At 44.2% G+C, this 23054-nt stretch overlaps 2 protein-coding genes across 4 annotated transcripts in view; one reads left to right on the top strand and one right to left on the bottom strand.

The window, feature by feature from the left end:
• Window positions 1-1290: 1290 nt before the first annotated feature.
• The window catches only part of cyp26b1 (cytochrome P450, family 26, subfamily b, polypeptide 1), a 40222-nt gene continuing 18458 nt past the window's right edge, over window positions 1291-23054 (top strand). Inside the window, exons 1-2 of the mRNA XM_082528706.1 lie at window positions 1291-2651; window positions 22757-22981. Of these exons, the coding sequence (XP_082384832.1) occupies window positions 2448-2651; window positions 22757-22981 (429 nt within the window). The 5' untranslated portion in view covers window positions 1291-2447. The remainder of the gene's footprint in view (window positions 2652-22756; window positions 22982-23054) is intronic.
• The window catches only part of LOC309703804 (uncharacterized protein), a 61530-nt gene continuing 57881 nt past the window's right edge, over window positions 19406-23054 (bottom strand). The window contains exons 2-4 of one of the 3 annotated variants that reach the window (XM_082528719.1): window positions 20208-20490; window positions 19652-20026; window positions 19406-19540 (exon numbers count right to left, since the gene is read on the bottom strand). In XM_082528719.1, the coding sequence (XP_082384845.1) occupies window positions 19484-19540; window positions 19652-20026; window positions 20208-20490 (715 nt within the window). In that variant the 3' untranslated portion in view covers window positions 19406-19483. Of the gene's footprint in view, window positions 20027-20207; window positions 20491-23054 lie in introns of all 3 variants that reach the window. The other 2 variants (XM_082528720.1, XM_082528718.1) reach the window with 2 other exon arrangements.

The raw sequence follows: 23054 nt of genomic DNA, 5'->3' as shown, positions 1-23054 counted from the left end.
GGGTGAAGAGAAAAGAGGATTCGTGAAAAAAAGACACAAGTGTGGTTAAAGATGCAAAGACAGAAAACAGAGTTTAAATGTGGTTTGATAAATGACATGAAACAATGAGACCGCAGAGCAAAACGCGCCCCCTCAATGTACGAATGACCTTTTGCATCCGTGCTGCGGGTCAGGGTCTCCACTCTGCCTCCGTGTTATGTAACAGGTAATGTCTGCGGACCTAATTGAAGCCAGTCATTTTCTTTGGAATGAAGCAGCTCCCGCAACCCCCCCCCCCCCCCCCAATCCTCGCGCTCCTGCGTGTCATTGATGAAACTGTATTCTGGGGGCTCAAGAAAGAGATAAACCACCCGGCGCTCAATTTTAAAAGGTCAGCTGAGTGAGCGGGATTAAATCATTGTTACGCGGGAGACATGAGACTAGATGAGGTGCGTGTTGGGAAGATGTGCAGCAACTTTAACTCTGAGATGAGGCAAGAAAAGGACACAACACGGAGAGAGACGCGAGGAGAATAAGGGTTTAGTTGGAGTGCGAACATTCCCAGTATTCCCAGTCCTAAACTTGAACTCATTTCTTTACAAACACTGAGAGAAATCAGAGAAAGTGAGGGAACGAGTTTAATAAAAAAAAAAATATCAGGGAAGAAACAGACAGAACCTAATCTGTCACTCTGATGAAGCGCGCGGGATGTGCGTAGAATATGGGATGGATAAAGGGATGTTCTGTAAATAAAGTCAGCATACATCAGATCCACGCTGTTTACATCAGTTCTGTTTGACACTAAAACACCTGCGAGCTCAGTGATTCAAGTTTTGACATGCGCAACAGAAAGAAACAAGAAGCTCGCTCCAGACAGCCTGCGCGTAAAGACGCGTCTCAGAGTAAACACGCAGCTGAGAATCACGTTTTAAAACAAACGCGACATGATCTGTTAACAGTTTGGACTCTATCGCCTCTGCAGAAACACAAAGAGGTCTCATCAGTCCTGATGCAGGTGACTCGTACTATAGTGCGCACGTCCTGCACGGAGACACAAGTCAGAACTGCGAGCCTTGTTCCCCCTCTCTCTCACTTTTCCTCCCGTTGGCACCCCGCCAGGTCCAGCACGCTCCGAGCCTCTTCTCCTCTTGCGCCGCTTGCTGCTCACTTTACACCACCCCTTCTCCTGAGAGGGGAGAGAGAGAGAGTGGGAGGGAGGATGGAGAAGGGGGTGCCCCCGAAAGAGGTGGAGCCGAGCGGAGGGAGGGAGCAGGGGAGTCTCTCTGCCGACGCTGGAGTGAGGTAGAGTTGGGTTGGAGGGGGGCGACGGGAGCCCTTGGCCGCCTATTCGCCTTCCAGTTGCCTCCACACTATATAAACACTCATTGGTGCCTCTGGCTTGACGCACACACACTCCTTGCGCACGCATGCACAATACACACACTGAGGGTGACTTGTATAGGCAGCCAGAGAGCGAGAGAGAGAGGAGAGAGAGCGCTCTGAGAAACAGAAAGGTACACAGAGAGGAGAGTGGACGTCAGAAAGTAAGAGAAGGAGAAGGAGGACGGCAGCTCCTGAGCATCTCCTGCGCACCCACGCATCCCTGTACGCTCACGGATCTTAAACATTTCTACTCCTCGTGTTTGCGCCACAGAGACGTGACTTTTTAATGCAAAGACGCCTTTTGATTTTCTCTTTAAAAATTATTTGAAGGAGACGCGATTCCTGGAAGAGTTTTCGTTTATTTTTTTCCTCTCTCACCTTAAACCAACTCTTTCCATCCCTCGAGAAGTTTTAAAAAGTAAAAAGCCCTCGTCAGTTCCAGGGCTCGGCTTCACTTTTTCCACGTTTCCCCGGGAGTCCCGGCGTTTGAAATACACGTGTCACCTTAGAGATAATTTTTTTCTTTTTCTTTCTTCAGCAATTTTTTCCATCTCCCTTTTTTATTTTTATTTTTAATCAGTAATTCACAAACGAGACTAAAAATGATATTTCAAACATCAGGACAGACCCCAGCCAAGAGAATTCCGTGTCCTAAATGTTTCAATCATTAAAACAAAGCGAGTTTTAATAGTTTCACTTTCCCCCCCACACTTCATAAGCTGAGGCGTGATCCTGAAGACGCGGGGAGCTCACCTGTAGCGTCTCTGCCCAGTTCAGCCGAGCCTGATTCGCACCTCTGAGGCACAGAGACGCCACTTTGTGACTGTTTTAAAACACAGACCCACGAAATCAGAAAGGAACTTTACACACTTCATTCATTCTCAGAGCAGAGCAGCCGCTGCCTCCTGACACCTCCAGCGCGCGTAAAAAGAGCGCTGCGCTATTTTACGCAAAAAAGAACTTTGAAAGTTTGACGAAGATTTACTTTGCCCCCTTTTTGGAGCACAAAAGTTTCAGCGCATCTTTCTCCAAAGTTTCTGAAAGTCGACCCCAGTTCCGCAGAGATCACCGGGCTCTCCATCACCATGCTGTTCGACACTTTCGACATCGTCTCCGCTCTGGCCACTCTGGCCGCTTGCCTGGTGTCCATGGCCCTGCTCCTCGCCGTGTCCCAGCAACTGTGGCAGCTCCGTTGGACGGCCACGCGGGATAAAAACTGCAAGCTGCCCATGCCGAAAGGATCCATGGGCTTCCCCTTCATCGGCGAGACCTGCCACTGGCTCCTGCAGGTAAGAGCGCACTCTGGGCAGGGAGCGAGGGAGGGAGGGAGAGGGGATGAGTTTGGTGGAGGGAGACAGAATCTGGGTCAGCGCCGGTCTCCGTGTCTGTGAGGTGATATCAGTCTCATCTAATTATTTATTCCTCCCCAAAGATCGTTTTGCGCTTTTTTATTGACATCTTTAGTAATTTGTGCAAACATCTGCGCCTTTTTTTTACCAGCCACATTTTTGTTGTTTGCAAAAGGAGAAAACTCATTTAAAAAACACCAGAACGCAACTTTTTTGTTTTGTTTTTAAAGCCTCACACTCGTTCTTTTATAGCCTTTGTTAATTGGACTCCATATCCCATAATGCACAATGTTACATTAACTCAGAAACTCATAAATATCGAGATTCTAAAACAAAAAAACCCACAAAACTGATCTGCTGCTTCATCTCCATCCTGCGTGAATGGGATGCACAGTGAACACGCACACACAGAGGAGAATCAAAGAGTTTCGCTTCATCTTTTATTAGTTTACAGCCCTGTAATATCTCTCCCCGCACTCCAGCGGTGGCTCGCACAGACTCTTCTTTCCCCTCATTATCTCACACAGGAGCGCATCAGCCAGTCGCGGCGCGACGTCACAGTCTATTGATCACATCTGATACGGTGGCGAGTCCAGGCTGAGCCGTGGGGACTCATGTCTCTGACGGAGAAGGAGGACACTCGTGTCCACAAAGAGATTGTGTTTTGTGCTGATTGTTCGGAGAAGGAATGAGAAAAGGGAAGTTCTGTGTGAAAGGGTTAAATCGAGGGTAAAGTGCAGTCTCTGGACACGCTCTCCTCCTCCTCCTTTTCTTCTTCTTTTTTAAAATCTTGGTTGCATTCAGAAAGGTTCCCGACACGCCGCGTTTTCAGTAGATTGGTCAGAGATTCCTGCAGAAAAAAGGAAAGCCCTGCACCATGCGTAGTATTGATCCAGCTTACCGAAGGTTCGCTTAATCGGTGAGATGCTTCACAGTCTAACCCCCCCCCCCCCCCAGCATCCACCCTTATCAATAAAATTTGCAGATAATCTTAATGTTTGAGGCTAAAAACGAGACACTTGGACCAGTGAGTGATAGGAGATCAGGGTGCACATGAGTGCCGCTACTGAGGACTCCCGGGAGCGCGCCAGCTGAGGGGACAGCTAATAAAACAGAGAGAAGAAGAAGAGAGACAGGAGGGAAAGGGAAGCAAGGCTCGACGAGCGGAGGCACGTTGGCCGCGTGCGGGGCTTGAACTCGCGGTGCTCCTCTGCGTTACATCTGACACCGAGCGAGACGCGTTCCCGGAATGCAAGCGGGAACCACGGCCAAGTTTATGGTGAGGGGAGGGGGGAGGCATGTCAGTCAGAAGGAGGAATAAGAGGCTGTCTGTACTTATGAGGACCCCGCGTCCCCACAAGCAGGGCTCAGACCTGATTTATAACCTTAAAGTGAAGTTTTAGAACAGCGCAGTCAGGAGAGGTGGGCGGGTCGATCCTAATATCAATCGTATGCTGGTATTGGTTTAGGATCATTCTTGTGTTGCCTGTCATGCCCGTTTCATTTATAGCTTATAGCACATTTAAAGAACAGAAGTTGAGCCAAAGTGCTTCATAGGCAGGCACATTTACATTCAAGAAACACCAAATGCTGAAAGTTGTGTTTTGTTGTGTTAACTAACTATTGTGGAGAGTAAGAATCAGAGTGATTTTTTGGTTGGTAACAAGTGTTCGGAATTTGCAAATTTTTTACTATTCATCTCGTAAATCATGACTCGCTGCTCTCCTCTACGTGAGCTGCCTTCATCAAGTAGTAGTATCAGCACTGGTATCAGTAATACGTGTCCTGTGTTTACAGTAGCAGCCAGTGTACCAGGAGCCATTACAGACATCTTTTTGATTATAAGAAAAAGAAAGAAGGTGCATGCACTACAGTCTGTGTGTGTCCCGTGTCCAGTCCAAAGACTGTAGATAGAGGATGGATGTCTGTGACATCACTCACTGGCTGGTGAAATCCTGTCTGGAAGCCTCAGGTTGAGTACTTTGCCCGTCTCCAAGCCACAGGAGACTATACCACACCCATGCGCTAAGGAAGCCACGCCCCCAAGCATATTTTTCTCTAAATGGGAGCATAACAACACAACAAAGGCTGCACTGACGATGATTTGAAATGAACAATGAGGTCATAAACTGCCCAGGAAAGCGCTTAGTGAAGAAGCACTAGCACTGTTTTCCTATAGGTTTAATTAAAACTGACTTTGCCCCCTGCTGGCCATCAGACATAAAGCTGGCTTGCGGAGGTTGACTTTGTGCTACTTAGAACATTTTTGGGGGACTGCGTTACTGCGATGTAGTTTTTTGTTTTGCTCTTCTTCCTCCTAGAGATCAACCATACTTGTTGTGGTCATCTTCCTTCTACCAATCAGAGTTTGAGCTATGTGAGGCATCATCATCCAGAACTTCCTTCCTGTTTCAATGTTTGGTTTCTTTTTAAAGACTCAACTTTCTTTTTTTTGATCACTTGGGATCATAAGAACCAATTCATGCAGAGCAGAAGCAGCATTTGGAGGTTCTGAGCATTCTGTGTTAGCTCTGTCGTCAGTCGCTGCCCACTCCTCACACTTTAGCTACACACACAGTCACCATTTGGTAAATCTGCCTGTCTGCTGCTGATTTTTTTTTCTCACTATGAGAGCGTAAAAACAGTGAAGTTATGCGCATACACACATATACACATGGTATATTTTTACCCTGCACACACACGCAGCACATTTCTGTGACGGATCCATTTTAAAGCAATCTGCAGTTAGAAATAGTTCTGTGGTCACTCTGCCAGAGCCCTGTCTGCTCTCATTAGGAGCCTGAGCTTTCTGGAGCTACGGTGCCAAGCAGGAGCGCTACTGAGGCTTCACACACACACAAACACACATACAGGCACACAGAAATAATGTACTAATCTTTTTGCACATCGACATAAATGTTTTTCTGTGCACACACATATATGAAGAGAAAATATGGTACAAAAACCATAAGTGCATGTTGATTCTGAGTTACCTTTAAACATATAATTTATAACAAACTTTTATTTTTGAGTGAAGCTGTACGGCCGTAGACTTGTAGCATTTTTGTCTCACGTTAGATGATCTGGATACTTTGTTTTAATCACTCCACTCCTCACAATTTTTGCTGGATGCAAATGATCCCATTTCATCTTTTAAAGTTTTTTCTGAAATATTGTACGCATGTTGCTGGGTTTCTACTTGGTTGAAGTTCGTTAACAGTTACCTTCCACGACCACTAGGGGTCACCACACCACAAGGATCCCAAGAAAATATTTTGGTAGCTAAGAAGTGAATTCAAAAACATCGGAAACACCGATAAGTCGAACCAATGAAGTTTTTTAAATACATTTTTTTCCTCCTTTGACAAAACAAATCTACTGTTGCTAGGTAACCAGGTAAACCTTTCTCCTTTTTTTCATGCAGTTTCTTTGGGTCAGAGCCTCATAACTTTTTCACACACACACAAACAAACCACACAAACATGTACATGGAGCAGCCTCACTGGACTGAATCTGGGTCAGATGAGAAGAAATGAACATGAGGCTCGCACACACAGAGTGGAAGGTCCAAATGTTTTGTGTCGTCATTTTTGGCTTGCATAATTGGTCAAAAATAGCAACCAGCAGCTCAGATGGAGCTACATCAACTCACACACACACACACACACACACACACTAATGAGGTACCCTCTGCCTGCCTGCCTTCTGTCTATTCGGCTGTGATGAAGTGTAAATGACGGTGGCCAGAGTAATGACAATCCTGCAGCCCAAACACTCTCTCGCGGCTCACAGTGACGACAGCCTCCCTCCTTTTACAGCTTGCGCCTTCTTCTTCTTCTGCACCTGCACTGTTGTCTTCTTCTATGGTGGTACGGCTACAGATCCTCGGCAGGTGATGGCTGTTTCTGTTGATGGTATTTGGTGTCATCAGGTGTTTGTGTTCTTTGATGACTTGAACCCAACCTTTTCATATAGTCAACTTTTACAACATCCCAAGCAGCCTTTAAAAGCAACTTTTAATTCTTGTTTGCAGATAAATGCAGGAAAAAGCCACCAAAATTGAGAAGTGTTCATCAGCCGTGCAAAGTTGGAAGGTTTGACTAACAAGGCTACTTTAGTTTCTTCCTCACAGCCCAAACACGTGCACGTTTGGGTTTACCGGTCATTCCTAAATGGTCCTAAATGTTGGCCCTGCGACGGACTGGCGACTTATCTGGGGTTTATCTCGCTTTGGCTTCGTCTGGCAATCCTCACCTGGATAAGTGCTTAAGAAGCTACATGGATGACACTGATGCTCGGTCAGGTCCATATTGTCTCACTGCAGCCCGCTGTGCAGCGTTTTTCAGTGTGCCAGCATACCCTTTGGCTTGGTGAGGACAAATAAGTAAATACAGAAGTCTGAAGTAGGAGGTGGATGTGGAGGAAAACCTTCAGCATGACGAAGCATCACTGGGCAAGATACTGAGTTTCCACTGATGCATTCATCAGAATGTGAGTGTGAAAGGATGAATGAAGGCTGTAGTAAGAAAGCGCTTTGGTAAATGGACTGATTCATATGCAGTGCTTCTCTGTTCTACCTGAGCACTCAAAGCCCTTTGTACAACATGCCTTATTCACCAATTCGTACAAGCACTTTTTTCATTTTTTTCTAGAGCAACCTGTTACCTTACTTAAGGATGTTTCAGCATATCTAGACATGGATCGAACCGCCAACCTTCCAATTAGCAGATGACCTGGTTTTACCTCCTGAGCTGCAGCCAATCCCAAACAGAGCAGAAAAGAATTATATAAATACGGCTCCTTTTGTTGCTTTGTCGCTGGCGTTAGGGAAAAGGTCAGTGTTTGGGTTTAGACGCCTCTTTTCTCAGCGTTGAACAAAACTTACGTATCTCCTCTTCAATAAGCTTATTCTTCATTTGCCTAATCGGCATGGTGGTCATTTCACGGTGTGTGTACCAGCAACCATGCTATCTATTCACGGCTGTGCCAGGCATGTGGGGGGATGTGTCATGTTGTCTGGAGCAATACATGAAGCTTCTGGCTCCTGACCGAACGTCAGCATGTAAGGAGCTGGAAGTGAGGACGCACAACATGCTAGAAAAAACACTGGATTTAAAAAAAATCAAATGCAATGAAACTTAAAAAAAGATTGTTGTTAAAAAAACAATGTTTCCTAAACTTTTTTAAAATTGGGAACAATTGTACAAATTTTAACAGAGATTCACAGATCTTGACAAATTGTCATCATAAAACTCTAAATTCAGTCGTATACGACGCAAGATTCTCTCATGCCGACAGCAGACGACCACCTCGAAGCTCCTCTGCCTCGTAGTGCATGTGAGGCCTTTTGTTTTTTAGCCGAATTGCTCCTTTAAGCAGCTCAGACAGAGGGGGGATTGTGAGGACTGGTGGCTTCATCTATAGTAGGTTCCATTACTGCGGTCCAGCCCGCTGTGTGCTGCATAGCTGTGGTTACACAGTCCTGAGGCGCACACACACACACACACACACACACACACACACACACACACACACACACACACACACACACACACACAGAGTCTTTCCATTTGCTGTGTTGGTCTGTGTGTGCATAAAGTCATATAACATGCAGCAGGCGCACATATAGAGTACGATGATGTAGCACACATGCAAAGACACAATTAATTGGCCACACATGCACAGCAGTGTGTGAGCACACACAGATCATAAACCCACTCTTTCTCTCTGTCTTTCTTGTGTGGCGTGGCAGGGAGCTGGCAAGTGCATGTTCACTGGGTAAGAGATACATAGTTCACTGAGCGGACACAGGGGGTAAAAGTGTTAACATTCAAGGCAGGACCCTTGAACCGCCGAGGACGCTTCTTCTTCTCACACCCCGCTAAACTGTGTTCAAGCTCCTCTCTGTTTTCCGTTGTATTTTTTCCCCGTTTTTTCAATTTTCTTAAATTTAACAATGAAAAAAAACCTCCTGTCACCGTCTAGTGTAAATATAGTCGACTTTACATTTTAAGTGCATTTAATGATCCTCTGCGTGATTCGTTATATAATTCCCCCCCCCAGCTTTTCAGACCCGTAGTGCTGCTTCCCTGCAGCCTTCTGTTTTTTATCTTCTTCAAATATCTGAGGCATTTCTAACTTTCTGGATTTCAGTTTTTCAAAAATAGCCTCACCTAATTTTTTCCCCACTCTTTCTCTGCTGTCTCCTCGAGCCTTTGCTTCTCTACGTCTTGCCATTTTCTTGTTTTCCCCCAGTCAATAATGACATTTTTCATCACTATTTTTCTTCTTCCCTTTTCCCCCCTCACTCTTACATCCATCCATCCATCCATCCATGCCCTCCTCCTCCCTCCTCTTGTACAGATTAGCAGGAGGTACTGGCAGCAGGTCCCTTGCCCCTTCTTTCACCCCGAGAACACACTGCTCCCTCCTTCAACACTCTTGTCCTGGGCCGAGTATAGAGGCCAGTGTTAATCTCCCTTTCTCAATGAGTGTGCGTGTGTGTGTGTGTCACAGAGAGCTCGAGTTTTTAAAAGATCAGGAAGTTTTTTCATTCTCTTATTTTCTCATTGTTAAAAAATTGGCTGCACAACTCCCACCAAAGAGCTCAATGCTTGCTGCATTTTTCACAACGCTTTCCCCACTTTTTGTCAAGCGTCACGGAAGAAATCAGGAAGTTGCTCCTAAAAAACAGACGAGCACGGCATTGTAGCAAACGCTAAAAGTGTTAGGAACTATTTTCAGCAGCGGCTTGATCTACAGTTGGTGCTATAATGACTATTTGGTGCTTGTAAATGGGACCAAGTCAAGCAGATCTTTCCAGAAGAAGATAGAGAAGCAGTGCAAACAAGATCCTGTTTGGGTTCCAGTCGCAGCATCCGAAGTCAAGTTCAGGCTCAGAGGTCGCAGAGGTTGCAGGAGAAAAGTGGCCTGATGCCTCCTGTAAAAACCTTCCATTACTCAGCGAAATGAGAGTTAACTCTCTGGACCACAATGGAGGAACAGGACGTGTCAGATGGCAGCTGCTAGGAGGATCAAGTCCTTGTTGGTTTTGGTCATTTAGAAGGAAAAAGAGGGAATATCAGCTGAAGGATATTGGTGGACTTTCACACGGTGTCTGTGTTGGCTTGTAGTTGGGGTGCGTCTGTGTGTCAGGGTATTAGCTCGGGTCCCCGGGGTTAGCGCTTAGAGAGTTTTAAACAACCATAATCTCCCTTTCTATAATGTCCCCGGGTCAGGGGCCAAGCCTCTCCCTCTCTCTCCCACCCGCTCCCTCTCTCTCCTGCTCGCTCGCTCTATTCTCCTCGTTTTTTGGCTGAACTATCCGTAGCCCTTTTTTCCTTAATCCGTCCTTTCTGAAACGAGCACCCATCCCGATCTCCCCGCCTCCTCCGCCACGCTCAGTCCCCTTTCACACTTTCTCCCTCCTTCTTTAACCCCCCCACCTTCATTCTTTATCTTTCCTCCTCTCCTCTTACCTTAGTTTCCTTCCTTCTCTTCTTTCTTCCACCCCACTCCCCTCATTCCTAACCCTTCTTCTTCTCCTCCTCCTCCTCTCGGTGTCTCTCTCTGATGTGGTGGCGTGACTGCAAAGGGACGGGGGTTCATTGTCAAGTTGAGGACCTATCGCACCATTCAAACGCACAAACCCCCCCTCGCACACACACACTGGCTCCTTGGTATCTCTGGCACCAGCTGAATGATTGACAGTTGAAAAGAGAGAAGGAATTCCCTTGCAGCCTTTGACCTCGTTTCCTCTGCCTCGCACTTCCACAGTTATTCTCGTAGCATTTTCACTTTTCATTTTTTAACCTTTGATTTAGATAAAAGTGGGTTTTTTGTATGTGTCTGTGTGTTTCCAGACTATATATTCTCCCCTTCCTATCAGTCAAGCATCATACGGACAGAGATCTTGTGGATGTTTTTGCTTCTTCGCCTGTGACTTTTGTGGGTTTTAGATTCTCTTTTTCTCACTTCTAGTAACGTTAGCGCATCAAGCTAACCGTGAGCTACCTCACATCGCTTCATGTCGTCATTTGCGTCTTAAAGGTTGCCTTTTAACAAACTGCAAAGACTTGAAGAGGAGGGTGAAGGCCGGCACTCAGTACCTGTCATTTCTTCAGTTAGAGGGAATTAAACTCGTTGTTTCCTCGTACATTTGTTTCGCTTGCTTCCTCTTTAGCACCGATGTACAACCGTACTGCAGTTTCACTGTGCCTGTGTACAAACATGTGCAAAGACAATAAAGAGTTAAAGTCTGATGGATATCCATTCCTCTCAGAAATTACAGCACAGATAAATGCAAGCGCAACGCTTAAGACAACCACACATTTACATTTTAACGAGAAACGCCACCGACAGAGTCCAACACAATGACAGCAGCACGCACGCACCTCAGAAAGCGTGACCCGTCCCTCCCCAGCGCTACACCACCGAGGTAATGTCCTACATTTTGATTGGCTCCATTTTAGCAAAGTGAACACACATGCACGTTTCACAGGGATTTTGGGGTTACAAAAAAAAGCTACAAGGGCAGAAAACGGTAATTCGTGAATGCACGAAGACAATGAGAACAATCGTAGCTCTGTCCATCACACGATCGATGCTGTGACAAACCTAACATGTACAGTTTGCTTTCATTTTTAAGAAATATCGATACTGAAATTTCTGACTATATTATTACTGACGTGTCTCACGTCCCATACAAACATACTCTTTGTTGGAAACCAGCCGCCTCGAATGTGTTGAAAGGAGCCGTGATTAAAAGCGTCAAACAAACAAAACAACCGAGCAACCGCAAAACCAGAATACGGTAAAAAGGAGGCGAGGCTGAAGCCGGATGTGGTCAACAAGTTCAATCTGAGCTTTCTTAAGTTTGTTAGATGTAAGGTTAATATTCAAGTTATTATATTTAACTTACATTTTTAAATTAAAAACAAAAGCCAAACAGCTTCTTTTGATAAGTATTTAAAATAACGACTCGCGTTGGTAAATGTACTGCTTTACTACAAATTGTTTTTTCCGAAGTAAAATGTTTTCTGTCAATGTCACTGTGTAAAATATAATATTTTGGGGCTCATACTCGGCTTTCTTGTAAAATGTTAGTGCACGCACCTCGATTAAAGAAAACGTTTAAAGCATTTTAAAGTGTGAGCCTGCTAATTCACACAAAGCTGTAAAGTGACTGGAGTTTGATGTGAAAAAAACGACTTTTTAACCATTAATTTAGAAACTATAAAGATTTTTTTAAAACGCGGATGCGTTTAAATCACAGAAAATAAATGCAAAGCAAGAATTTAGACCAAAGTCTTCAGGATGCACTCTTTCTTCCTGGTAATTTAGCAGGAAATGTCAGAAAACAACACTCTTACGAGCACGTCTAAATCGGAGTATAGCGTCTGTGTATGTCGACTGCATCGTGTGCACTTTACACCGAGTTAATAAGTCAAACATTTTCATTCAAGGAAACCTTCAACTGCTCTGGGAATGCCTTGAAAAAGATAGATGTAATTTATATATTTGATAGATCCCCCAAAACATCAAGTTTGGGTTCACTCCCTGAAGTTAATTTGAAATATTTGCTGTTGTTATATCAGCTGCTTTCTCTCTTTACACAGTAAAGCTTCCATCTCCCTCATTTTTTTCTGCAGCTGGTAAAAAATCTTCCCCGGGTTTGTTGGTGAATTTCCTACAACTGTCTGTTTCTCTACTCCGTCTAACCATCACCCCAATATTTATATTTCATAGACGCTCTAAATATACACACTTATACACAGACACACTTACTCTCACTGTCTCTGGTCAGCGAGCCAGTGTGTGTCTGTGTGTGTGTGTGTGGATTGATCTGAGTAAACATAATTAGCTGTGTTTTTTTGTCTTGCCCTAATAAAAGACTCATTTGTTAGGCATTTCCACTGCACTACAAAGAGGACATTTATAAGCCCGGGCCCAGGTTCGCCCCCAGGCCAACCCCAACAGAACAGACGGGGGTATTTTTAGCACGGCCGGCGTGCTAGCAGGGTTTGCCGGGACAGTGTGTGTGAGTGAGTGTGTGTGTGTGTAAGAGAGAGAGAAAAGAAGAGAAACTGAGATTTTTTGACATCTTTTGTGATTGTGCTGGTTTTTGTGAGAAATTCTGTTGAAATGTGAGTGTGTAGCTCTCCTTTATTGAGAAAAAAATCTGATAAAAGCACTCTAGAGAAGCGGACACTGACGGCTACGAGAACGCTGTCCAGACTGTAGTCACGCACAGACAATCTTTCAAGGCCATTCCTTTAGTCTGTCCCCTTCCCATTGTGTGTATAAAACCTTTAACCCTCCTATTTTAACCCTCCTTTAACCACACCTCAGGGTCCAGCTTGAAGCTGTGTTCGCCTGTCGACAGCGTTTTTGTTCTTATCTTAAAGTGAACGGGGAGTTTATGGGTGAGACCGATGGAAAAAAGCGTGTGGAAAAAAGCATCAATTTTTAAATTCTTTTAAGTCGAGAAAAGTTTTGTTTTTGAAGGAAACCCACTTCTTCCTTTCAAATCCAGAACAGGGAGAATGGCTGAAAATGTCGGTGTACAGGTTGTTACAACGAGAAGATCGACGGGAATTTCACTGACCACACACACAGACTAGTGTGCATAAAATTTTGTTGATTATTATGATAAAAACACCTCCGCCAGATTCCCTTCTTTTTAGAAAAGATGTTCCCCTGAAATAATCGATCCACATGATAAATGTCTGTAACAAAATGCAATCAGCCCGCTGCCACCAAACCGCAAAAGTCACGAAACCTTCATATCGAGAGTTTTGGATTCAAACAGCTTGTCAAGGTCTAGAAATATTTTAAACTGCTTGCATCGCCATGGCAACAGTAATAAATTAGAATTATTAATGACACTGTGAACCAGTTTGGGTCCAGGCCCCACCGCTGCTGTTTATTCCATATTATTATATACAACGAACAACAGCAAAAGCGCCGTTATTTTGTTCTTAAGAGTCAGAGTAGAATGCACTTCAGACATTTTGCAGAATTAAGTGAAGCCACACACACACATGCACCTTTATTTGTTGTCCATTTGCTAAATGCATGGAGCTAATATGCAGTAAAGTTCAAATAGGAATTAATTTAAACCAAAAGAAACAAATTTAACCCACTTAAAATGATCTGCGAGAAGTCAAATAAAGGACCTGAATTTATTTTAAATACCTAAAAAAAAGAAAAAGTGGCCAGTGGTTATTTATACTTGTTAAAATCAACTGTGAATGTTTTCGAGGCCATGCTCGCTGGTATTAGCTGTGTTATCTAATCACAGCAGGCTACTTATAGCAGATCCAAAATAAAATCTACATGTCGTCAGTTTTGTTGCTTTTCATAAAGCATCCAACTGGCGTACGGCGTTGCAGGTAATTGCAGGAATTTCTTTCAGCTTGTGCAGGAAAACCTTCACAAAGTCGGCCGCGGTTCAACAGTGAAGCGGCGGCAGGGGTGTGATTGCACCCTGAGCTCTCTGGCTTGATTCCAGTGTTATTCACAGCTTCTGACTGCACGGTGCTGGAAAATAAAAATAAAATTAAATAAAACCCGTTTTCGGCTCCCATAGCCAGCTTGTACTTCCCCCAGTTGCTATGTAACAAGAAAAAAAAACTTTATGCCCACTGTCATTAAGAGAAACCTCTTTATGGTTTTCAGCTCACATCAGAGTTTGTTGCCTGTGACCTCGATGGTAAAATCAGCCGTTATGTTGTGGGACCAATTTTGGTTTGGGGTTTTTTGTGTGTGAGTGTTTACAGCGACGGCTGCTTCGCCTCGCCAGAGTTTGGAGGGAAAGAGTGTTTGAACCAATCAGGGTGATTGCAGACGCGACGGCTACGTTTACAAATCTGTGTGTGCGTGTGCACAGTTATGTACGTGTTCTCCTGCAGAAGAACTGTGGCGTCATTACATCACAACTTTCCATGCTTGCTCCCTGTGTGTGTGTGTTGGGCCAGTTTTGAGAGCGGCGGGGAGGTTGTGGGGTTAGGGAGGGATGGGGTGGGGGTACGGGGGCTGTACACTTCTCACCTTTTAAGCTAAATGTCACCCAGACCACACCCCTGGCGCATGCTCACACTCAAGCACACACACACTTTTTTCTTGCAGAGAATCTGACAGAAGAAAACCTTCAGCATTTGCCAAAATGTGTGCGAGTTTCTAAAAAGAAAACACAGAGAAATGGAAAGAGAAGTCGTAACGCACAGAACGCACAAAAAAAGTACACAATCGTCCCAATCTGATGCTGTATCTCGGAGGGTGAAAGGGAGCCTTGTCTGGCTGCCTGAGGAACTCCCTTTGAATTGGACTGTGTGTGCGTGTGTGTGTGTGTCAGCAGGCCTGCCAGGCAGACATACTAAACCACTCTACATCCATGTGGCAGCAAAATGTAGCTTGGAAAACAACCCTGCTCTAACACACACATTTACGCACTCAAACACACACACACACACACACCCTGAGGGCTCTAGAGGCCAGCCGGTCGACCTGGTGTGTGTTTGTTAATGTGTGTGTGCTGCAGTGAAAACAGGAAGTGTACAGGAGCTGTGAAAACAGCTCGGGCCAACGGTTTGTACCCAGACACATCGACAGAGAGAAAAAGAAACCCCCAAAATTTGCAAAGGTGCATGAATGAATGAATGGATGCGGCTTCAAAAATAGACTCTTTAAAGACAACTCAGTCCCAGCTACACTGAAACTGGATGGTTTCTACAGTTTTCAGCCGACTATCAGGTGGACGACATCGACCAGGAATCAGGCAGCTGTCGGACAGCTTTGCAGGATAAAACCCAGTGTGAATAAAATAACGCCAGCACCTCGAGCTCGAGTGAACACTCTGAAACACGGCAGGGTGGGACAGTGGGGCGTGAGGAGCTTGAATGCTAATTAACAGGATTTTTCATCTATAAAAGCAGTCTGGCAATCAGAGTTTTCAAAGCAGCACGAAAACAGCAGCCAGACGTACAGAGAGGGCAAAAGCATCTGTGCTCAATTTAGGTCGACTTCACACAGAGAAACCTTAGCATGTCAGCTACGTTGCGATGACGAGAGAAAGAAATGAATGACTGATATTAATAAGCAGTCATGAAGGAAGAAGGAAGCTTCAATCACCTCTTGATCGTCATTGGTTGCTGTTCAGCAGGTGCTTTGCGTCGCATCTTTATCCTCTGCCACAGAAACCGTTTGAGTCTTGTTTGTCTTTCTGATGTCAAAAAACGATTTAATTACAACTCTTATTTCCAGCTTATATTTGGTGATATGGTAATGGAAAGCAGCAGCAGGAACCAATTACACAACGGAGATGTAAGAGGTGGTATGAAAAGGAGGTGCTGGGGGTGGAGGTGGGTTGAAATGTGGCTTGCAGAAGGAGCATTGATACATAGCACGTCTGGATGTGTACAAGGACATCGTGTAAAAGGCTCAGCTTAGCTTCTTGGCCTGCCTGAACTAACACCGTGCTGAGCTGTAGGAATCAAAATGACATGGCTGTTAGTTTCTGCAAAAATGACTCAGTTTTACTGCAGCAACTTCATCGTGGGTGGAAACTGGGATTGAAACTGGTCTGTTACCAGTCTTTAGGAGTAGGAGCTTCACCTGCGTGTCAGCTGTGTTCGTTTAGGGTCGTGGGTTTTCCTGCAAAGATGTAAATCCAAGGAGTACTGGCAAAAGCATGCTGAATACAGCACACTATGGAATAGAGCAGCATAACAGAGCAGCTGACAGTAGCTGCTTTTTTCAAAGGGGCTCCATACACAAAGTGCATCACTTTGGTGCTGATGGTTGGTAGCCTTCTGGTTGCCTAGGTAACCCTCTAATATTTTTACAAACCCTGCCACATGGCTATCGACGGCATACTTCACTTGAATTCTATTCCATCAATTGACCCACTTCATGTCACCAGTGGTTATTTTACCCACCTTCGCTTCAAGCTGTTTAATATGATTTGGTGTCTCCGCCTTCAAGATATATTTCATTCGTGGTTGAAGGTGGAGTCCACCAGTTTTTTGCTAGTTGTGAGAGGTAATACAAAAGAACCAGCTAATTAAAAACCGATATCCCTCTTATTAGTTGATGGTAATTTTGGAGGGGTTCAGTTTTATCCGGCTCATTCTTCTAAATACGTGAAAGACCATATAAAGTTTTGAGATTGCATTTATTACATTGCCTCTTTTAGCCCCCTTCAAAGTCTTTATCTATTCCCATGGTTGTCCCCCGCACGCTGCTCAAACACAAGTGAGCAATATGTCTCTGATAATTAGACATGTCTTTAACATGTACCAGTGTGTTTGGAGCTGAACCTTTCATAGGGACTAAAAGCAGGAATATCTCAGCCTCTGGTAATTTATTCTCTTAAAATGTGTGACTTTATAAACATGCACTACTAATTCCACTGAGTTCCCCTTTACAAACATCTATGCACCGAATGTAAAACACTTATTTACACCCAACCAGAGACACACACACTTTTTAAAGTCACTCCTAATTTAGACCATAAGCTCCTCCTCAGCTTTGAAACCTCTTGGCCAAGCGGGGTGTTTTTGATTGGGAGTTTAGTAAATCTATCGAGGCTTCACTGTAGGGCTGTGAGCCAGTAATCACACCGCTGACCGGAATCAGTGAGCGGACACATTTTGAGCCCTCGCACACAAACAAAAAGCACCGCCGCCGCTGCCAGAGGTGTGCCCTCGACCAGGAAACAAACTACTTGCTAAAATTAGTTTCTGAGCTCCGCATTCAAACACAAACATGCGGCCTATAACTGCACTCATACACATGCTGACTGTTTTGTAGTGTCGGGTGTTACAGCTGATCTTAATGTTGGCTCGTGTCAGGAAGGTTTGAAGTTATTCTGATTTTTTTTAAACAAAAATCACAATAAAAATGCTCTCCTTGTCTGTTTTGTGTTGATGTGTGAATAAACTGCCTTACAGGCTGTCCTTTTGCCTTCATGTTTACACACACACACAAATATATATGCGTACATATATATTTGTGTGTGTGTGTCTGTGTGCCTCACAGTCATAAATATCTCTTTTCCCTTGAGTAAACCGGGGTCAAACCAGTTAGTGTTGTCACGGCAATTTGCAGTTGGGCCTCCGCATGTTTGTTTGCTTTCCATGTTTCTGAGTTTTTAAAGATCGTTTTATTTTAGTAATCTTGAGTGAGAGTGTGTTTTTAAGTCTATATGCACATGTGTGTTAATACTTGCATTTGAATAATGCCTTGTTAGACTCAGTGTGTATGTCCCGTGTACGTGTGTGTGTGTGTGTCTGTGTGTGTAACACAGTAAGCAGCCTCTCAGGCGGCTATATATTCTTTTCACTCAAACAGCCCATTTACAGTTCTGGGGTCGGCTCCCTCTCACTCTGCTGTGACCCAGACCGTTTAGAGGTCAACGTCAAAGCTGAACTCAGGTCAGCTCGCTAACTGACTCCAGCTTTGGTCCTCTGGGGGTTGTGCTTGCAACTTGGGTTGTCCAAACTGTGGGACAGGGGCCCTGAAATGTGGCGATGTGGCTCCTCGTGATGGGTCGAAACATAAAACAGGGACAAATGTTTATTTTTTTATTCTCCAGCAAGAAATTCTAATTTTTCTCCGTGGCTCGTAGTATTGCTCATGCACCTACATTGTTTTGGTGTTAACTGCCCAGTTTTGCAGGTATGGGGTGTAACAACGCTTATCTAGATGCTTATAGGAATAAAACATGCACTTAATCTCTCTTTTTTTTTAAATAAATCACACACCTGTCACTAAAAAAATTATTTTGCACTTTTTCTAAGAACTATTTTCGAGTTAAACCGGAAGCTCTACCTGTAATTCTAGCAAGCACTATGCTTCTTATAGAAAAAGGGAAAATTCACTTTCTCTGATTGCCTTCAAATAAAACAATCTGAGAAGGAGGAATCCCCTCTGTGATTTAAATAGTGACAACCCTGTAAAGAAAGACGTAGTTTAATGTGCTACATGTTAAACTACATCTTGGACGTTTGGACCTCCTCAATAATCCAGGTAAACTGATCCCGTTCATCTGGACGTTTTCAACTGGCGAAACATTTCGTCAGTTTTCCAAGTGACTGCGGGTTTCCCTAACCTTATAAACATGACTGACACTAGCAACATTGCCTAACAATGAGCCATGAGCTCAGTTGCATGATTGTTACAGTTTTTGCCCGTTGCCTGAACACATTTTGCAAAACTTTGCTCATTGTGCCAAAACCCTAAACACAAGTAAACATGACACAACACTGGGAAATATACCATTCACATCTGCACCAAATTGAAACTCTACTCTCAAAACCTAAACTCTGCTATCAAAACCTAACATTCCTTTGTCAAAATGTAACTCTGTTGACAAAATGACACATACTTGCATCATATGCAAACACTTACAGAGCAGGAGGAACACAGTAGTCTACTTTATATAAAGCACTGCAGTCTTTGATTTCCATTGTTCATTCAGAAGGCATATTTTCAGGAGACACATTTGCAAACAACCAAAAAAGCAAATAGACCTACTCAATATTGTACATTGCAGTACCATGAATTCAGATAAAGCAAAAAAAACCAAAACAAAAAAACCCCCATAATACAGTAATAGAAAAAACACTATACTGTAAACAAAAAATCATGACAATTGTGCATAAGTGGGCTCATGGATCCCGCTGTCTGTTGGGGTCTGGCCACAGGACCTCATCAACATCGCAAGCAATGTCTTCTCCCGCTGGGCACCGGGGAAAATATCCTCTTCCATGTCAAAACCATCCATGGATTGCTGTCACCTGAATGTCGCCGCAGGCCTGTTCCATTGCCTGCAGAAGAGGCATGCAGGCATGTAGTTGGCGGTCATATACACGCCATCTCCAAGCCGAAAAAAATTCCTCTATAGGGTTTAAAAATGGTGAGTAAGGGGGCAAGCATACCACTTCAAGTTGACTTTGGTTGGAGAACCAGGCCTGGACCAGAGCAGCCCGATGGAAACTGACATTATCCCATATCACCACAAACCTGGGCTGATCTGGTCTGTTCTGTACAACTATATCATGGAGAGCATCTAGAAATGTGAGTATGTGTTGGCTATTGTATGGACCCAGTATTGCATGATGGTGCAGAAGTCCTCGAAGGCATATGGCGGCACATAATGTGATGTTTCCCCCGCGCTGCCCTGGGACGTGCACAATTGCCCTTTGGCCAATTACATTACGACCCCGTCGTCTTGTTTTGCTCAGGTCGAATCCAGCTTCATCAATGAAAATGTATTCATGAGGCTGTGCAGCTCCATCCATGGCCAAGATTCTCTGAAAAAAAGGGGAACATATCACTGTACTACAGTGCTACACATACAGCACCCTCACCCCATCACACAGGTACCTGTGTAGCTCTCAGAATGGATCCATGTGGTACTGATATGGTACATATTCAGCTGCTACTGGACTTCACCAATACTCTATTGTAAATGTAAGGGACAGTTACACGTACCCGTACATATTCAGCTCGAAGTCCTTTGACCCTGTCACTGTTCCTCTCGAATGGGACTCTGTAGAGCTGCTTCATGGTGATGCTGAGTTTACCCAAGATGCGTCTGATGGTGGTGATGCTCACATGGTCTATGTTGCTGAACACTCGCCTGTCTGCAAGTATTTTCCGTCGTAGCTGGTGGAGACGGATGGCATTGTCTGCCCTCACTAGGTCCACAACAGCAAGTTCCTGCCGTTGTGTGAACAGGCGTTGGCGTCCTCCCCCAGAACGTCTTCGAGTCATTCTAGAGAAATACAACCACATATTGTCATCGGTTTGCTTATTTTTCTTACAGTACTTCACTGTATATACTGTATCATCCACTGTACAACACTGTACTTCAATATAAGTAATCATGCTATGTTTCACAGAAACTACCACTTTGGCTGCAAAAGGAGCATTAGCACCCTGCAGTACGCTGTACACTTGATATGGTGATATACTGTAGAACAGTACTATAAAACCATCTGAGTAGAGTAGAAGGCAGTGAGATGAAGACAGACCTGTTTTCTAGTCGGAATTTTCTTATTACAGATGCCACTGTGAAGCGGCTTAGATGTGGGTGGACTCTCTGCCCAGCTTCCCTCATAGTCAGGCCGTGGTTGATGACATGGTCCACCAAAGTTGCTCTTATATCATCAGAAATATGGGTCCGTGCATGGCCTCTTTGACCTCCTCCTCCTCTTCCTCTTGCTCTCCCTCCATCCATGCTTGCAAAGTTCTTGAATTGGCTAAACTGAGGGCTTTTTGTGGTTGGCTAATTGGTGTTCAGTTTTGCAAGTAAGTGCCTTCAGGTGTATATTTGAGTGGTTGCAATTACCCGATGTGTTTTGTATTTTGGATACATGTGTTTTCCAAATGGCACCCTGAAATTTCATTTTTGAACGAAGTGTCTTATGTATGAAATAGAGTGTAGTATGCAGGACCATGTGTGTTGCATAAAGGAGTAAGTGTGTTGCATAATTGCAACCAGAGTGCAAAGCAGCACTTTTGTTTAAGGTATGGGTACATGTGTTTGGGGTATGGTAACAAAAGCTTCAAGTTGTGTTACTTTAGTCTAAGCATGGGTTTGTAGTGTTCAAGCAACGAGCAAAAACTGTAATATGTAGATTCCCATGACCATTCGTCAGAGGTTGCCGGCATAGTCCATTCATCTTAGGGCTTGGGTTTCCCAGGCCTGACAACTTGGAGCTCCACCTCAGTTGATGAACGAGGAGAAAAAGATTTGAAGTGGCAGTGGCCAAAAATGAGCAGTCTGAGGCTGAAACTTCTTATATCCTCGAGCAGTCTCCTGTCAGTCTTCTTCATCAGGATGAGAAATTTCATTTACTGTATTTTAAGCCTGAACTGCAAATGTTTTGAGAACCTTTAACCTCACCGCTCGTGGGCCGATGTTAAAACTGATCTCTGCCTGTGCCCTAAAGGCAACTTGAATCAGTTTTCATTGCATTAACCTGATGTATACAGGCTCCTTAAACATCTGCAGTCTTCTGCTTTCAGTTGGTTTAAGTTTACTTTTTTCTCTGAGAGCTGAGATGATGGAAACCTCAGTAACTTTTAGCATGTGGAGAACTCACCAGTCTGTTTGGGCCCCGAGCCACAGAGAGAGTAGAAAGTACTTACTGAAACCTTTTAGAGATGAAGATCAAAAGCTGGGGTGAAGGTTGGATCCTAAAGACTGTTTTAAATTATTAGAAAGTGCAAAAAGCATGAAGAACTAGCATGTTTTGCTAACGGTGGTCGAGGGCAAGGAGAGCGTTTTTCAGAGTAGGCCCCATCAGTTCGGTGAGGTATCACTGTTTTGAGGAGCCTTTTTGGATCTGACCATCTTCTGTTTGAGGACAGCAACTGCTGGCTGTCTATTGTAATATTTCATCAGTTTTTAAAATGATTTCTGCATGATTAAAACCTCGTCTCACAATGTTTCCGTGACAGTGATGATGATGGCTAGAATCACTAAATTTTAAGGAATTTCATGTTAAGAATACACTAACCCTTAAACTGCTGACAATATAAAAGATTTCTTTGAGTGCAGATATTAAGAAAGATTTAGAAGTGGAGATGGGGGCAATCTCCATTAGCAGGATTTGAAAAGGTTCCTCTGATTTCCGTGAAACAGGGTGAGGAGTGTTTGGGGAATTCCTTCTGTTACCGTCTCCTCACACCTGCTTCTCTCAAAGGGGAACTCCAGCATTCAGTCCCAACAGTGTTCTCTAAAACTACCCATCTTTCTCTTCTTCCTTTCTTAATAGAATTTCGACTTTCTTATAGATGTTGAAGGAGGAAGAATGGAAAAGCACCAGGTTTATTTTTCTATGAGCAAAACTAGTTTCTTTAATATGGATTTTTGACATACTGCCTCATATAATTAATCCTCCAGCACGACTAAAGAACTGTCGCTCATTCTACTGTAAAAAATATCTTAAAACGACTCTCGTGAGTTGTGTCTTCAGCATTACAAGTTAGATCTGTGATTGATCTCTGTGCTTACTCTCTTTTTCTTTGTCCAGGGATCGAGCTTTCATGCATCACGGAGACAGAAGTACGGCAACGTGTTCAAGACCCACCTGCTAGGCCGTCCTGTGATTCGGGTTACGGGCGCAGAGAACGTGCGCAAGGTGCTGATGGGCGAGCACACTCTGGTGGCGGTGGACTGGCCTCAGAGCACGTCCACGCTGCTGGGACCAAACTCACTGGCCAACAGCATCGGAGACATCCACCGCAAGAGGAGAAAGGTCAGGACACGTGTTAATTTAAGTTCGCAAACACACACAACTATACAGAGATACCGAACGCATGTATTTGTGT

This window comes from Aulonocara stuartgranti (genome assembly GCF_965226115.1).
Source record: "Aulonocara stuartgranti genome assembly, chromosome: 3".
NCBI lineage: Eukaryota > Metazoa > Chordata > Actinopteri > Cichliformes > Cichlidae > Aulonocara > Aulonocara stuartgranti.
Note: the sequence above shows the minus strand (reverse complement) of the source record. Positions and strands in the feature narration are given on the sequence as shown.